Source organism: Scleropages formosus, chromosome 1, assembly GCF_900964775.1.
Source record: "Scleropages formosus chromosome 1, fSclFor1.1, whole genome shotgun sequence".
NCBI classification, from domain to species: Eukaryota; Metazoa; Chordata; class Actinopteri; order Osteoglossiformes; family Osteoglossidae; genus Scleropages; species Scleropages formosus.
In genome coordinates, this window is record NC_041806.1 from 41,376,653 (window position 1) to 41,394,523 (window position 17,871).

The 17,871-nt window shown below is 44.0% G+C and overlaps 1 protein-coding gene across 6 annotated transcripts in view; it reads right to left on the minus strand.

The window, feature by feature from the left end:
• Positions 1–353: 353 nt before the first annotated feature.
• Positions 354–17,871, minus strand: part of LOC108929375 (filamin-A-interacting protein 1-like) — a 34,476-nt gene continuing 16,958 nt past the window's right edge. For 2 of the 6 annotated variants that reach the window (XM_018743848.2, XM_018743849.2), the window contains exons 3-6: positions 16,022–16,195; positions 15,284–15,462; positions 5,714–8,516; positions 3,017–3,919 (exon numbers count right to left, since the gene is read on the minus strand). In XM_018743848.2, the coding sequence (XP_018599364.2) occupies positions 3,734–3,919; positions 5,714–8,516; positions 15,284–15,462; positions 16,022–16,195 (3,342 nt within the window). In that variant the 3' untranslated portion in view covers positions 3,017–3,733. Of the gene's footprint in view, positions 1,176–3,016; positions 3,920–5,713; positions 8,517–9,739; positions 9,919–15,283; positions 15,463–16,021; positions 16,196–17,871 lie in introns of those variants that run through there. The other 4 variants (XR_001965747.2, XM_018743850.2, XM_018743851.2 and 1 more) reach the window with 4 other exon arrangements.

Sequence of the window (17,871 nt, forward strand, 5' to 3'; positions counted from 1 at the left end):
CTCTCTCTGTCATTCACACACTATGGGGAACCTGAACAGCATGTCTTTGGACTGTGGGAGGAAACCAGAGCACCTGGAGGAAACCCACACAGACACAGGGAGAACATGCAAACTCCACACAGACTGAGCGGGAATCGAACCCACGTTCTCTAGCACCACCCAGGCGCTGTGAGACAGCAGTGCTACTACATAATGTATATATAAATAATTTAAAAATATTATAAAATACTAATAATCTAAACGTATATATACATTTCTGTTTGTACAACTGTAGTTTCCGAATAAAGTTGACAATTTCAAATAATCTTCACTCTAATAAGAAGGAAGACCCAGATCTAGAGATTCAGAAAAAAATGTATTTATTGATGTGATCAAGAAATCTAAATTACTAATCAGATACATGTTTAAAACAATTAAATCTTGCTTTGAAATGGAAAGAATCAAACAGATATATAATCTTAAAACTTAAACCATCAAGCATACAAATCAGATGTGTTTAATCTTGGACGTGCTCTGGATTATAACACGAAGCGAATGTGATCTTACACAACCAGTCTTGATCTATGACATCACAGTGCAACAGCTAAATTTTTACAGCTTTTACCTGCTTTGTTATTTTAGCATAACTTTCTACCAGAAAATAAGCATATTCTATAGTTCTCCTGCAAGCGTTGCAGATGAGCTCTTCACGATGACAGTGAAAGTAGATGCTGTGTATCTTTGACACAGTCGGATTGCATTATTTGTTTAGTGAAACTCAGTGGAGAAAACCTATCATTTTAATATTGCTTCTTTCCAAAATCATGCCTTCCTTTCCCTGTGGACGCAATAGGCAACTCCTGCAGATATTTGAAAACAACACAAATCAAAGGATTGTAGCCAAACTCCGTCTCAGACGATGCATTATGCTTCTCCTGAACCAAGTCTGAGATCTCCTCTCTCTGCCATAGCATTGGCGTTCTGTGCTTTTCTCAGAGCCCACGAGAGGCCACCGCAGCATAATCCATGAAGGTCAGAAACCAGGCTGCCGCACAACGAACCTCTTGCAGCCAACCGAAGGCCACAGAGCTGCACCCTGCGGCCCTTGAGGTGGTTCATGTCGGAGGGCATGTGCCCCTGGAGCTCAGGGTTGTAGCTTCATCTTGGCTGAACTCTCAAATGGTGCACAATAGTTTCTGGGGGGAAGAGAGAATTGAACGAATGAAGTACTCAATTCCATATAACCCCATGATCACAGTACTAGTGTAATGACCGCTCAAAATATTTCTGAGTGGGCACATGTGTGTAGCGATAGTGATTATAAATGGACATGTGAAAACTTATGCCAAGTCTGTGAGCGGTTACTAATGCGCATGACAATAAAGCTATGGTTATCAAATGAGAATTAGTTTCATGAGTTTGTAAAACATTAATAAGGACGAGATTTAAAAAATTAAGAGTCCATGGTGACATATTTACAATATTGTAATTAGTGATTTGTTGGCCATGCTTCATTGTAATACTATATTAATTAGCAGGCATTAGTTAGAGCTTGTAAACTGATGTACCATGAAGGAGAGATCCCATGTCAAGAAAGAGATAAGTGAGAAATCAGACCTCCAGCACTTAATCACAAGATGCTTTTTAATTATGATGCTCTTATGTTGTAAGCATTATAACCTAAACGCTCATCTGTTGTCTCCTGTTTTCTGTCTTTATTTGTTTTCTCCTTTTCGCACTCGCATTATTTAGGCTTATTGTACTGTCTTACTTCGAAAATTTGGATTGTCAAACAAATTGTTTGTTACCAACCTCTGTACATTTTCCTTTAAAGGATCCTCGCTCACGTTTTCATAAGTTAGGCATATGCCATTTGCTAAAATAAGTATAGAAAGCAGTTGAATTCAATGTATTAACTGAAGTTAGGATAAAATCTGGCGAAAATGTACATATATTTTAAAGAGACCCAGAGGCAACATCTGTTTACAGCTAAACTGTCATTGTATGAACAATGGTTCTTGTATTAATACACTTGCAAAGCTGAATTTCTACTGCAGATCCATGCAATAAAAAAACACTTCCACAGAAAGCATACTTATTCCCGAACACATTGTCTGGTTTTAAGTAATATATAAGTCTGAGAAGGTCTTTCTTACCAAGAACAAGCAGGTTTTAATACTCTGCCATCAAGCAGAAATTAATAAAAACCACTTCTTCATGCCCTGGGCCTAAGGAAACTCAGCTAAGACCTTTGTATTAAATTTAAGAGAGTAGTACCTTATTTCAACAGAAAGTTACTGTCCCGTTTCCTGTTTTCACTATGCCGTTCTTTCAGTCACAGTGTGCAAACTTCCACAACACAGTAAGAGACTTCCTGACAAGTATAATGCATAATTGTTCTCCTTTTAGTTACAGAAAAAGCTGAACAACTGCATTTATAACAGTACTAAGGAATTATTTTATATCTGAAAGATTTTTTTCTATACATACAGGTGTTCCCCGACTTACGATGGGGTTACGTTCCGCAAAACCCATCGTAAGTGAAAAATATCATAAATCGAAAATGCATTTAACATACCTAATACACATCTGTGCGTGACAGACTGGGACATGCGGATCACTGTCGCTGCCTAGAATCGTGAGAGAGTGTCACTCCGCAAATCGCTTGCGCAGGAAAAAAATCAAAATCCAAAATTTTAAGTTTTTCTACTGAATATCTATCACCAGCTCGCCATCGTAAAGTCGAAAAAAATCGTAAGTCGAACCATCGTAAGTCGGGGACCATCTGTATAATTAATCTGCGCATCAGGCTGGATGTCCTTTACTGACAATCCAACAACTTCATGGCAACACAAATCATAGTATGCCAGACTTAAATTTACAAAAAAACATAATTAAATAGAATTTTATGAGGATATGCCTTTATCACAAAGGTTTTTTTATAAATTGAAACTAGAATTTTGCATTTCATTTTATTTTTGATATTGCTAAAGGTAATGTTAATTTGGTCCATCTTTATTGTAAAGGATCCCTCAAATACCACGGTGTTTCTTACCCTTGCTTGTTGTATTCAACATGCTTACAGCCAGGTTGTTTGTAAAGCTTTTATTTTCATCAGTACTAAATACACTGCAAGCCATTTAACAGAAGTAACTTAAAAAGTTCAACTTTTAAAATATATACATCTAGAAGTTTTATTAGTTGTGTTCCTCTCATTTTCTTGTCATCCTCAACTTAATGTGGCCTGGTATAAAATATATATGATTACATCAACCAGGAAACCTCCAGATGCAATGCAGATATCATCAATGTGTAGAAATGTACAATATATGATGCAAAAAATGATCACCAAATTCCAATGCGAACCTACTGCTGATACAGCCAGGGGATTAGTAATAGCACGGCCCAGGCAAATTTACACTTGCATTCTTTTAGACGGAGGCATGCTGGGGGGCGTTCGTGTCGGCTGAAATGACGCGAAACATGCCCTACAATTATTCATAAAAACACGACAATATGGAGAGGTATTTCATGGAGAGAAAAAAATTACATATAAAAAACATGTAGTGTAATGTCCCAGCATCTGAGATTCAGTTACACCGACTTCACAGGCTGCTCGTTTCCAGAGTGAGTGTAACAGCATCCTCTGCCGTACACTTGAGCGACCGCTCTGTCCTACAAGAGCGATGTGGGTGTGTTTCGCTCCGGTGTGCCTTAGCGGTAGACGCGTCCGCGTCAGCGGCCGCTGTGGCCCTCAGCCTTTCCCTCCCCCATGACCGGTGACGGACTTCTTCAGTTCGACTCTCACTGGCTGGCCCTCGGTCCGAGAGTCTGTTTTTGTTGCCGTGGCGATGCCCAGGGTAGCCTTCCCGGTTTTCATACCTTTTGACACAGGGATGCGTGTGGGCGTGAGTCGAGATGACTGCATGTCCTGCCCGGGCTGATTTGAGAAAAAGGAGAGCCGGGAAATGGTGAAAGAGAAGAGGGAAGATGTTGAAGAGAAGAAAAGATACATAGAAAGCACAATATTTAAAAAAAAAAAAAAAAAAAAAAACTTTTCAAAATATACCAGTTCATGCTGATGAAGAAGACTGCTCACAATAGAGATAATGGCAGGAACATATCCTAGATGCATAGTGTTCCTTCTTGTAGCTTCTCGCTGTGCCTTGAAAACAGTGCTTCTCAACCTTTTTGGCCGAGGTACCCTATCGAGGGTCAGCCAGGTGCTCAGGTGCGCTCCATGTACGCATGCGCTTAAGAAGTCCTATTGTTTCAGTGTAAATTGACTTTTTATTAATCTCCAAATTCTACACAAACAGATGTAGAGAAAATTGCTTCATTATCGATTGTTACGCATGTAAAATTGGTGCAATACATAAAAAGTTTCGTCAGATCTACCACATAATAACTAGATAAATGTTTTAGGAAAAATGAGCAAATGAAAAATGCACCATATTGGATACAGCCTCTGAGGTGCTCCCTTGTATGCCTCAAAGGACCCCCAGGGGTTTGCGTACCCCCGGTTGAGAACCACTGCTCTGAAGACATTGACATCCCATCCAAAGTATAGATGTAGGTGAACGTTTCTTTAATAATCAGTGAAAACAGTGGTCAGTGATGGACAAGCTGTAGAAAACTACGATTTAAATACTTCCGGGACTACTAAATTGGTTATATTTAGCGGACGCTTCTCTCCAAAGCAACTTATAGCATGAGGTTACCTACGATTATTTAACCGTTTATACAGCTGGGCAATTTTAGGTAGGTGCCTGGATCAAGGGTACTAGAGCTGGAGATGGGATGGAGATGGGAACCACTACGCTACCAGCTGCCCTCTAGTTTAAATAAAAACATTTCATGCAGTTTCATCGGCGCTTGCTGATTTTAGTTTGTTTTTAGAGCATTTGACAACAGTTTATTTGCACGCGTTAAGTGCCTCTTACAGGGCTGCATCATTACTATCATAACTCCCTTGTTATAATAATCAAGGTCTGAACATAAGCCCACGTACATACTCCATTATGAAATACACCGTTTTCCCACAATCTCATCTCACCTTTCGATTCACCGCTGAAGTGATGTGCGCAGGTGCGTGTGCTTCACTATTTGCTTTAAATGCAAAACATTCAGGGTTCAGAATGAAAGAGGCCATGTTTTGCATACTTGGGTGCTTCATTGTAATTAGTCTCACAAGGGTTAAAGGGGTGTGTCAGTTGGTGCAAGTCAAAAACACAGGTGTGTCAGCATACCTTCAGAAGAGGATCTGAAAGCGTCCTCTTTTCCATTGTATACGAGTGTAAGTCCATTCCAGTGTTAGTACATGTCACAGAGTAGGAAATGTATTGACTTGTCTATACCTGAGAAGTGAGCTATTTAAGGAGCTGTCACCACCTGATATCATTTTGAAACATTTCAGTAGCAACTGAAATATAGAAGATTTTGAGATTATTACTTTGCCCTTTAATCAGAATCTTAAAAAATATATTTCAAGTTGATAATGGCTGCGTTTATGTATTTTATTTCACATATAGAGATGCCATATTGATCAGTTTCTTCACTTTATATGCTTAAAATACGATGACTGAGAAAAAAATTATTTTTTTCTTTTTTTTTTTTTTTTAAAGAAATGCTTTGATTTGACCACGATCTTTTTCAAGCGGTTAATGTATTCTTCAAGGACGACCGAGAGGCTGATGTGAACGTGTCATTTGAGAGTTTCCCGACAGATACTCACCACTGATTGTGTAGGCCTGGAGGGAGCCGAGGTGACGGGATTGATGGTGATGCTGCTCATCACCTTGCTGGGAGCACTCTTGGGCGGTGCAGTAGAGTTGTGTTGCGGAGAGCACAGTACAGTTCCAGTGGTAATTTCCTTGTTTTCTGTTGTCACAGTCACTGGCCTCACCGTGATGGTAGGGCTGCAAGGCTCTATGGGTCTCTTGAATTGAGGCCCCAGGTGGATGTGGATCTTGTTGTCTTCGGTGGTGATGATGTTGCCATTGGCGTTGTACTTCCTGATAGGTGCGGGGGCACCATGTTTATCGGGGGACAATTTAAACACTGCTCGGCCTGTGGTGGGCTCTTGAGGCTCCGGTGAGCCAGTCAAGTTGGAAACTGGGGAGGTGCTGACAGTTATGATGGAAACAGGTGATAGAGGTGACAGAGGAGTGTCAGAGGAAGCAGTCTTGCCTCTCTCAGGGGACTTGGCCCTTGAGATGGTGGTGATGGTGACAGGTGATTTAGCACGTTCTGCAGCCTGGGGCCCCAAGCCTTCACTAGATTTGTTCTTCGGGGAAACAGTGATGGGTTTGGGAACAATAGTGATGCGAGGCTTCTGAAGACCCAAGGTGGGGATGATCGTGGTACTGGAGAAGAAGTCCTCTGCACGTGGGCTGGTAATCTCCAGAGTGGCAGTGCTGTTCTCATGGTCAGGAGTAACCCTGATGTGTAAGGGTTGTCCTGGCTTCTGGGACATGGTCAGCTCAGGTGGGCGGGTTGATTCTCCATTGATATGGTTAACTTTTTCTGCCCCACTCTGGGTGACAGTGTCCTTTTTTTTCGTCCAGGGGATCCATGATTTCTTCATGTTGAGCTCACTGGCAGCAGGAGGGTAGCGATCAAGAACAGGTGGTTTCTTCAAACCTTTCTGACGCAGGTTGCTCATGATATGATTCTCCTCCAGCACAGATTTCCTAATAAACACAGCAGTTGCATCTTCCTCACCTGTCTCAGTGGCCATTGCATCGGTCTGAACGCCCGTCGAAGTCAAGGGAACATCCATTATTCTCCTTCCATTCATGCTGGGCCGTAGTGCACGGCTGTAGCGCTTGGTAACCTCTAGCTCTTTGGTGAGGTTGAGCACTTCCTGGCTCATGTTTTTCCTTTTGTTTTCCTCTTCCATGAACCTCTGCTGAAGGATAGAGTAGTCCACCTGTAGCTGAGCTAGCTGGTCTTCTTTGTTCATGAGCTCATGGATCTTCTCCTTTAGTGCCAGCACATCTGCTTGAAGGTCTCTTGTTTTGGCCTCCTCCATCTTATACCGTTGTCTCAGCTCTGCTTCCTGACACACTGCCTCCCCTTTTTCTATTGCCTTGTTCCTGGCAATTTGACTCTTCATTTCTTCTAGCAACTGTGACAGGACATTTGCTTTATCCTGCTCTGTCTTGAACTTTTTCTCCAGCAAATCATACTCATCCTCTGTCTTCAAGAGATCCCCTTCCACGACCTCAAGCTGCTGTAGACGATTCTTCAGTCTCTCAATTTCCATGGTTAGCTCTTTGATTTTGTTGTCATCATCTGAAAGTCTTCCGAGCTCTATCTTAATCCTCCCTTTAGCAGATTCTCGATCACCTTCCTCTAAGCCATCCATCCTACTTTTCATGAGATTAGCTTCTGAACTCAGGTCATTATACTTCTCCTGTTCACGTGCAAGTTTAAACGTTAATTTGTCTTTCTCTTTTGTGAGGCTGGTCACCTTAGCCTCCATCTCAGATTTCAGTTTAAGAAACTTTTTACTTTCATCAATTAGCTTCTCTGTGACCTCCATGACCTTTGCTTGCTCACCTTTCATCATCTTGTTGAGGTCCTCACCCTTTTTTTCTTCTTGTTTAATTCTCTCTGCCATGTTCTTCCTTTCCTCTACCAATATGACTGTAAAAGACTTGAGTTTCTTCAGGTCCTCCTTTAGACCCATTTCAGCCTTCTCTAGTCTTGATTCAGACGACTCAAGCTCTTTCACTCTGTTTTTCAGTGTTTCCAGCTCTCCACCTAAGTCTTTTGTTAAGCTCTTCTCTTTTTCTAAGTTGGCATGCAGCTGTACACATTCTGACCTGTTCAGATTGAAAGCCCCCTCCAATTTTTCCATCTCAACCATTTTCCTCTGGAGTTTCTCCACTTCTAGCTTCAGGTCCTTGCTACTGTTCTCCTCATCTTGCAATCTCTTCCTCAGCTCCCTGCACTGGGTTTCCGTCTTGGTGATCTCCTCATCCTTGCCTTCCATCTCCAGAACCTTCTTGCGAAGATTCTCCAGCTCTGTCATCAGACTGGAATTGCTGCACTCCCCTTTGCTGATCTTGTCCCTCAGCTCCTGGAGTTCATCCTCAGACTTTTGCAGCGCCTTGTTACTCTCTTCCAGCTCTTCAATCCTACGGGTCATTGTAGCTAATTTCAGCCGTAGCTGACGGTTCTGAGACTCCTGGGCAGCCAGTTTGGCAATCATCTCTTCATGCTCCTGTGCAAACTTGGATGCCTTTTGCTCCAGTTCCACCTCAGCCTTTATAATCCTCTGGCTGTCTTCCTTGCTTTTTTTGCTGATGGCTGCCAGCTTGTGTTCCTTATCCTGGAGCTTATGATTGAGATCCCGGATCTTCTGACTCTGCTGATCGATCTGCTCAATATGGAGCTGCCGTTCGTCCACCAGCATCAGGGCAAAGGACTTTAGTTTCACAAGCTCTTCCCGGACTTTCTCGAGTCGCTGTTTGTGATCTTTCTCTTTCCGTGCTTGATACACCTTCTCTTGTTCTAACAATCGCTTTAATCTGAAAGAAAAAAGGAAACGTTCCCATTCATCACATTTAAAGTGCTTTATGGTAACTTACATGTGAAAATTTACCACATCAAATATACCTTAATTGAAATTTAAAAGAACTGTCACTGAATCAGAACCTCCTAACCTACTTTTAATGTATTTCAATATAGTTCTTCAGTGACAGTGAACATTAGAAGTTTATGAATCTTTTGCTGCTTCATATCATCACCACTCAGATACCCTACAGACATACCCTATGCCAGTGTTCTCTACTCATTTTAGTTCAAATCTAAAAGAGTTTTTTCACCAGCTTTACACAGTATCTGTGGAACAGAAAGAAAGAAGGACAGACAAGAAGGTTTCAAACATATACGTCCATATAAAATGTTATTGTACTTCTTTCCCTTTAAACAGCAAGGATTTGCATTAGGAAATGGATCAATCTGACTACAATGTTCTGGATCAGAAGCATTACGCGGTATAATCCGTGCCTGCTGGCTCTGAAATTAAAAAAGGGAATCCTTTGACATTTTATGTTTTCAACACGTATCTTTACATCTTTCAAGTTTCCCTGGGATTCTGGTCACTGCATACCATAACCTCAGGGTTCATCAGAATCCACAGAACTCTGGCCTGGATGCTGTGCAGGGGAGCAGAATAAATGGAAAAAGCATGACAGTAGAGTGAACAAAGAAGGAGGGCAGATTAAAGACTGAGACCTCATGTGATTTTCTCAGATAGGGGTCACCATGCTTCTCGCACTTGAATGAGCAGAGAGCCACCGAAGCAGAAACACATTGCGCTGAGCGGCACAAGCTCGCGCTCGCTGCTTTTGCGGTGTTTCATCGGTCGCAACCCAAAAGGAGAAGTAAATATGAAGGGCTGTCTAAATGTACCACCCCCTAGCCCCATCTCCAGTCCCCCAGCCAATGCTGCCATCATTTCCCTTGTGCACCGACTGTGTCATCTCCTGTGATTGCTGAAGCGTTTGCAACAAGTTCCCAACTCACAAAGCAAGTGCTCCGGCTCACGGCTCACAAAGCAAGTGCTCCAGCTCACTTTGCACATGAACGGCTGCAGCCCGCTGCTCGAGGAGCTCTCCTCGCATCACAAATAAGCCCTCGCTGTGCTCTTAGTGACTCAAAACGCGAAGATCTGTTTTGTCACCGCACGTATGCCTCTGGCTCCAAAACCCCAAAACAGACAACTTTCTGAGTCAGTATTCAAACTTACCCTCTAGTCGGGCTGCACTGCAGGTAGATCCATGCCTAACATGTTTTGCATTTTGCCATGGCTGCGCTGCAGAGACATCGCTTAGGGTCGGCTCGGCCCCCTGCTCCGCGGGGAATAAGCCATCACATTCCAACCATGTCATCAGAACAATGAAAGGTGAATGTTGTGTAAAACAGCAGCGGACCACTGGCTGATGATGTCACCCCTCCCATATATGGTGTGGAATTGTGTTGCTCCAGTTTGGACTCAGAGGAGGAGGGGTTTCGGCTGGAGGGGTAGGCGCTTCTAGCGATCATCTCTCTTTACTTTTTTTCTTTCTCAAACTTGCAAAGGGGGATCTTGTCTGCAGGAAATGCAGCTCTGACAAACAAGAAGGGCTACTAATAAAACGTGCAAATCCCTACCTCTGGGTAACGATGGGGGGGGATACTATTGCCATCATAAACAGACTGTTGTCTTACATGACCCAGTTGTCTGAAATCCATCTTGTTACCAGAAGCGTTGCCATAGAAACCAGACAACAATGCAGGCCTATGGGTAAAGTTTTCTGTTCATGAGAACAATGCAGAAAAGCTACACTTAATAATTTCTTTACTCCAGAATGCAGATGGAACAGCAAGTAAAACAGTGCACGATGAATCAAATGGAAACGGGAGAATAATCTAAAAAACTTGAAGAAGCAAATTATGCTCTTCAGTCCTTCCACGGGATTTATTTCAGTGCATCATAGTGACTGATTCAGTGTGATTTGTGAGGAAAAAGTACATGTGAGGAATTCAAACCAAACAAAAAAGTTTACTTGAAAATTATTTTTCAAGACCTAGTTGGTATTTAAAAGTATCAAAAGTTTTAAGCTTAAAGTTAACTAAAGAGGCAGTCAATAGCAAGACTGTGTACGTGTATAAGTGTGTGTAGGTGGTGGTGTGATGGGTGTCCTTTTTGTTAAAAGATGGATCAAAATCAAGAGTAATCAGACTGGTGGATCATCTTGCTGTGATTTTTTGTTTTGTTTTCATGCTGCTTTCATTTTATTCAGCAAAAATTATTTTGACTGGTCAGTTGTTGGAGGTCAAAGACACCATGGGGCTTACAGTTGGGTATCCCGCAGAGTACATACAAGGTAACATTTAAAGGCAGATGCCTGAAGAGCACCTTCATAGACAACCAGGATGCACAGATAACAGAGCCCCTTTTCTACACACAGACACTCTAAGGGCATTTTCCATCTCATGCTTGGTTTGTTAGCATTCTTATGTGGGTCTCTTCAAAAGGCTGTCAAAGCTTTACGCAAACAAATCTCAGATACTCTTCCTTACTCCTTGCAATTCAAAACTGATGAATGGACTGGAAAATGTGCCTCCACCAAATATATACCCTAAATTCTTATAGATAGCTGCACCCTCAGTAAAAACCATACTGCTCTTGTGATGTCTAGCGACATAAGATGGACTTGTAATCTTATCCTGATTACTGGTATTATTGTTGCATTGCCTCCAGTACTCTCTGGTGTTACTATAATACTGATGAACATTACAGATTATCTATGGCTGTTTGATTTCACTCACTGCAAATCTGGAGCTGGCTGTAACCATGCAGGGGCACTGCAATATTGTTAATGCTTTTGATTTAACGAATGCACCAGCTCCTCAGCTTCAGAATACAACTGGGTCCAGAAGTTTGTTTGCTGTCTGATTTGTTCATAGATCAATTTTACCACTGAGTAAAGAGCAATGAAAGTTTAATCATTCAGATGTCTCTCAATTTATTTATGGGTTAGGATTTGTAAAAGTCTCTGGTACAGCTATAAAAAATTAAAACAATTTATTTTATGTTATTAACTTTGTGTTACATTAAAATTTAAACGACTGAAATTTTAATATGAGTGAAAATCCAAATGTTGTCTCAACAAACTTGTAATCAGTTCCAGTTGTTCACGCATTCCTGCCGTAAGCATATGCATTGTTCTTTACTTTGTTATTGATCACCAACACTCCAGACACAAACTGAACACTGATGAAGTGAGCTGAATGATGGCGGTCACATATTCCTACTACATTTGGGTGTGTTTTACCGAAACATACTGTATCAGCTGGGTAAGGAAAAACAGGTCACAATGCAATTTAAAAAATAAGTGTTTTGAATTCAGATGTTTTCTTTGCTGCTAAACAACTTTTTTGTTTTCTGTCATATATTTATGCTTCTTATGTGTCTGATTTGACAGAATTCTATACAAAGTTTTATATATGCTATTGACTCAGAGTAAAAGCACTTGTAATATTATACATACATACATACATTTTCTGAACCGCTTGTCCCTTATTCTAACCCTTTATCCTCAGTGCTTGTCCCAGTGAATTTTTTGGTAATTTTTCGGTGTTACTGGTTTTTGAAAACTAGGAACCACTACAGCCACAACAGAATATAGCCCAGAAACAGACAAAACTCATTCCCTGAGAAATTCTTCAGAGGCCACCAAATCATTACTTCAATGAGAACGTACGTCAAGGCCTTCTAACCAGAACCAGGAAGGCGTACCCCTCTTATCGAAACAAGGTGTTACAGGCACTGCTCTGGACAGAGAACGCTTACACGCCACTCTAAGATCAGGGCTATTCATAGACGCACTGTTGAAAGATGGCTATGGGAAGAAGAGGGGAAGGATTTGTCAAGTATGGCTAAACTTGAACTTGACCTTCCACATCTTGAAACACAACTACTGGGAAATTAAGAACAAGTAGAACACTCAAAATCTGCAAAGAAGACCAGAAAGAGGAGCGGTAACCCTCTCTTTACATGAATTTCTTAATTGAAAACCATTTGTAACCAGATGGTCAGATTAACCTCTGTAAAAGATTCTTAGCCAGTTGCGTGAAGAAAAGGAGGGTGTGATGGCACAGCGGGTTTGGCCAGGGCCTGCTGTGTGATGGATCTAAGGTTCGAGTCTTGCTTGGGGTGCCCTGCAGCAGTCTGTCATCCCGTCCTGGGTGTGTCCTTTCGCCCTATGTTGTCGCGTTAGGTTCCGGTTCACCGGGAGCAGCATTTGTAGACATTGTGTGTGTGTGTGTTTGAGGAATGACCCTGTTTGCCAAGTAAAGACCAGATCTTTATTTATTCTGGTCACCCAGATGATTGACAGAGGGTCCTGCTGACTGGTTATCAATCAACAGTCACTTTCTCTGTGCACAAGTTGGTGGGTCTGGGCAAGTCTTGCAAGGATTTTCTGTGCCCTCATAGGGCTCATTTAATCAGGCCTATTTGAAAAAGGTGCCGTATCCAGCGTGATACACAACAAGCAGGGTTGGTGGAAGTCAAGGCTGAAGAGATAGATGAGATCAGATGGTGGGTGATGAAATCAAACACAAAAGCATCTCATTGTCCTGCTGTAACCTGCCTGTCTCCTCCCGCTTCTCCCTGAGCACCTTCCTTTCAGAGGTGATAAAGGCTCTAGGTGACATCACCGGCCAGGGAGCCACGCGATGACCGTAGCGGGTTGGAATGTGTTATTAATCAGCGCTGAAAGACTGTGACACACTTTTCAGGAGCTGAGCGAGGTGGACCGGCCAGGTGGGAGGTCACGCCAGTGATATTATTATTATTTATCCTTAGTATGGAAAGGAAAAAGCGGAGCTAAAGGTATCCCTACAGGCAAAATCTCCTTCTTCCAGCTGATTCTTTTACAAAAATTAAATCTGACTTTAAAGAATACCTCCAGAGTATTCTTCTTTTGTGTATATTTTAAATGAAATCTTCAGCCTTTTGGGAATCTTGACAACAGGATAAATAAACCTGGTCCCTGTGAAGCGGATGGTCGCTGCGTTTCCCCCGGCACCTCGGAGGCAATTAACATACTCGGTGAGGTCATGGGCTGTCATCACTTCAGCCCGGTCGACAGAGCATGAAACCTCCTTGAACGCGGAGGCATGTGGCGGCGGTGGTGGGGGGGCAACCAAGGGGGCATCGCTCAGGCGTTACGGGAAATCGGGCTGCAAATGGGCTCCCCTCCACGGCGATAGAGGGTGAATGTTTTTCCTCTTACAAAACAATTTATGCAGCCAACTGACTCCCTTTGCGCTCCGAGATGCTGAAAGCGGGTATGGTTAGGCCCCGGCACATGCTGATTTTAAGAAGGTTTTTGGAGTTTTGGAATTTTTTTCTTTTTTTACATACAGATGTTTCCAATTTCTGATTAAGCAATGTTCTGGGTTTAAAAAACGCTGAAAGAAACTGCTGCTCTTCAAATAAAGGGGGAAAAAAATTATTAATGGTTTTTTTTCACAGCGAATTTATGGAAACCCTCAAATTGTTTCAGTTGCTGATACAGAGCAACTGCAGGAAGACATGATGCTCCACTGACTGAAATGCTTACGCATAAAAAACTGAGCGCATATTCAATATATTTGACTTATGTTATGTAGCGCTTACGTATGCAGCGTAAAAGCTTCCGCGGGAAGGACCCAATTTTTCCACCGGATGCTGAAACTCAAATGGGAGCTGTTATCAGTTGCACTCAGAGATCATGCAGCACATTTACACAGAAGCCTCGGAAAGCCACGGTACCGGAGAGGGCAGAATCCTTGCTGAGGGTGGCCCAAGGACCGCTCTGCCCGCAATCAGACACCATGTGCCGTCATGCATTGGGTCTTCCGCTTCTTGCTTTTACACCTGATGTGTGTCCAGGTGCATGTGCCCTGATCTCCTGTTCACCTCTGCATTCGGACAGCAATCGTCACACCGACGCCACTCCAACCTTCTCACAAGCCGATTAGGGTGATGTCAGCAGAGCATGGCTCTCTCCTGGCTCGTCCCTTTGTTTCGATCAGACCAGTCACGACGGCCGGCAAACTGGCTGCGCTGCGATGCTACAAGGAGCGCGTCACATAGATGGCGGCCTCTATCCCGGCTCCATCGTGTTACAGACGGAAGGAGAGCTGGACTGTAACTTTCACAGTGGGAGCCGCTAGATGAGGCTGCTGCACCGAACCGAATGCTATGGTATAATTTACATGATAGGATAAGCGGGGTAGTATTCATGAGATCCATGAAATATCCAGTATGGGAAACCACACCGGTCTCAAACCTGTCTTTTAAACCACAGGTAGGCAGGATACCGTTGCTAATATGTTCATCCTACGCGGGTGTTTTGCAGGAGCTCCTACGCTGGCAAGACTTGCTCAGTGCTTTTTATGAGGATTCCTGCTGTGACGGTTACAGCTGGAACCGAGAGAGGCAGAAAGTGTGAGAGTAGCTCTCAGCGCTGTGTATTACCGAGACGAACGATGAATGCGGTTGTCCTCCGATGAGGGGGGCAGATGCAAGCAGAAAGAAAAGAAAAACTAAAAGAGTTGCCAGCACAACTTTGAACACCGCGACCATAACCCTTGTTCTCTTCAGTTGCTATTCGTGTTTGAATTCAGCTGAGAAGACCCGCCGTGATGCTGCGGTCAGCTCGGCGTCACGTTCATCCCTATCCGATGCGGCGTATCACTGAGCCGAGGGTCTCGCCGGCCCTCGTCCACGGCCCTCCGGCTTCCCGCGGGCCCTCACCTCTCGCGCTCCTGCTCCAGCAAGTCGGTGAAGTCGTCGCTCTTGTTCATGTAGTCGGTGTGTTTGCGCTTCTCGCAGTCCAGTTCGTTGACCGTGCGCCTGTGGAATTTCTCCGCCAGCAGCAGCTGCTCCAGCATGCGGCGGTACGTCTCGCGGTGCTTGTCCTCCAGACGTTCCAGCTGTGGGACGGAGGGCCGAGTTAGGATGGAGGGCCGACGAAGAAGAGGAACCGCAGCCCGACCCGGCGTGGGATTCCATTCCGGAGCCAGAACAGCTATCGCTTGAAAAAATGACGTTTGATTTGCATGACAATTGTAATGAATTCAGGAAAGTGTGGACGCCCTTCTGGAAGTTATTAGAAAGCACTAAATTGAATCCTTTTGACCCTGAGTCCTCGCCCTGTGTGTTTGGACATACAGTATGTGCATTTTCTCCGTGTACCGTCTCTGCCTCTATGCTGTCATGACCCTGTGCTGCTCACAAAATCAATGAAAAAGAGTATATCCACAGTGTACGTGATTGAGGGGTGAGGGTAAATTCGGATTTTGTTTCTGCCCTTCTACATAAGGGTCAGGGTTAGGATTGGGGTTACGGAAAAGGTAAGGTAAAACTGTCTTGTCTGGGCAGGCCAGAAAGTCCTGTATATAGGTACACGGTTATGGAAGGGGGTAAATTTTACTGCATCAGCTTGATCACACAGATTTGTGAAGGGTCAGGTACTCTAGTAGTGCTGCTCACCTCCACCATGGGTTTCTGGTACACGTCGTCCCCAAAGGACTTGGACTTGACGAGGAGGCCGTCTCGGTGCAGGGCCTGCAGGGGCCTGAAGGGGGCGGCAGAGCCGTAGTGGGCCTCTAGGGCCTCGGGTCGAACCCGTTCGGACCGCAGCATGTGGATGACGTCTTCTCGCGCCTGTGCGGAGCAGTGACAGGCTCTGTGGGGATTGACTGGAGCTGGTCACAGCAAAGCAAACCGAGGAGCAGCTCACAGGTGGGCCCCCCAGGCACACGGCTTCTCAACGATCCCGAGCTCCATCGACAGGTGATTATTTCTCTTACCTGTTGTGTCAAGTCTGCTAGTACTTTTGAAGACAGGCAGACACACACACACAGTCTGAAGCTGCTCGCCTCAAGCGGGGTCGTGGCGAGTCGGAGCCTAACCCAGCAACACAGGGCGTAAGGCCGGAGGGGGAGGGGACGCACCCAGGACGGGACGCCAGTCCATCGCAAGACACCCCAAGCGGGACTTGAACCCCAAACCCACCGGAGGGCAGGACCTGGCCAAACCTGCTGCTCCACCGCACCACCGCACCCCCCACTTTTGAAGACTTTTTCGAAATTTAACTTGCATTTAATGTTAAATATAAGGCACTTAAAAGTAGTTATACAGTATGAGCAAGTGCCTGCAGAAATGTATTTGGCAGAAAACTAATCAACACACACAAACCCACCGGCAGGTGGAGCAGAAGATACAGAAATGAGCTGGAAACTGCAAAACTAAAATCAAAGATGATTCATGTTTGGCATCTAATAGTCGGTTTATTTATAATATTTTTTTTTTTAATCAATGCACTTATGCTAATTATCTTCCAAAACATATTTTTTAACTACTCTAGACTTGACTAAAGTAAGAAAACAAAAGAACTGAACAAAGAACCTGAGAATGAGTTGAGCTCAAAATCAGTACACAGGCCTATTAGTCCTGGTTTACAGACTAATACGACCATGAAGTGGAAGACAGTACGGTTAAGGACACAGGGCCGCAACCTCAGATTGCTGCTTTAAGCCCCAGGAGAGACCCTGCTGTTGTACCTTGTAGCAAAGCACTCACATTTCTTCAGAATACCCTGCTGAACAAAAGGGAAGAACTTTTTGCCCAAACATTAAACACAACAGGTTTGGCTGAGTCCTGCTCTCTGGTGGGTCTGGGGTTCGAGTCCCGCTTGGGGTGCCTTGTGATGGACTGGCGTCCCGTCCTGGCTGTGTCCCCTCCTCCTCCGGCCTTATGCCCTGTGCTGCCGGGTTGGGTTCTGGCTTGGGGTGACCCCACTTGAAAGCAGCGGCTTCAGCCAGTGTGTGTGTGCGCATTTGTATTATATCAAGTAGAAAAGCATGTTTTTTGCCCAAAACAGTGACCTTTCAGTTTGTTTCTGTGCTCTGGTGACCTTTGAGCATTTCGGAGACAAGTTACTTTCAGTTTTCACCTTCCTTTATTTGTATATTTCTTTATTGTTCCTGATTTTCTTCATTCATGTCAGTGCTATTTTAGAGCAAATGATTTCCAAGCTGTGAATTTCATTTCGCCGGCGCTCGTGTTATCACTCTGCCGGCCGGACACACTTGACCCTGAAATATGGGACTGTCAGCATCCCAGGCAGTGCGAGCGTTAATGCGGCATACAGTGTGAGTTAATGAGCCAATGGAAACACAGACACACCCCTAAGTGGATCAGCCGGGCTCCTGGAGAGCGAGCGAGCGAGCGAGGCAGGCATGGGCGCAGCGGTCCTCTCCGGAGGGCTCTTTATAAATGAAATTCCATTAGAAAATAATTAGCAAGGCTTAGCGCTTGACAGCATGGCTACGCAATGG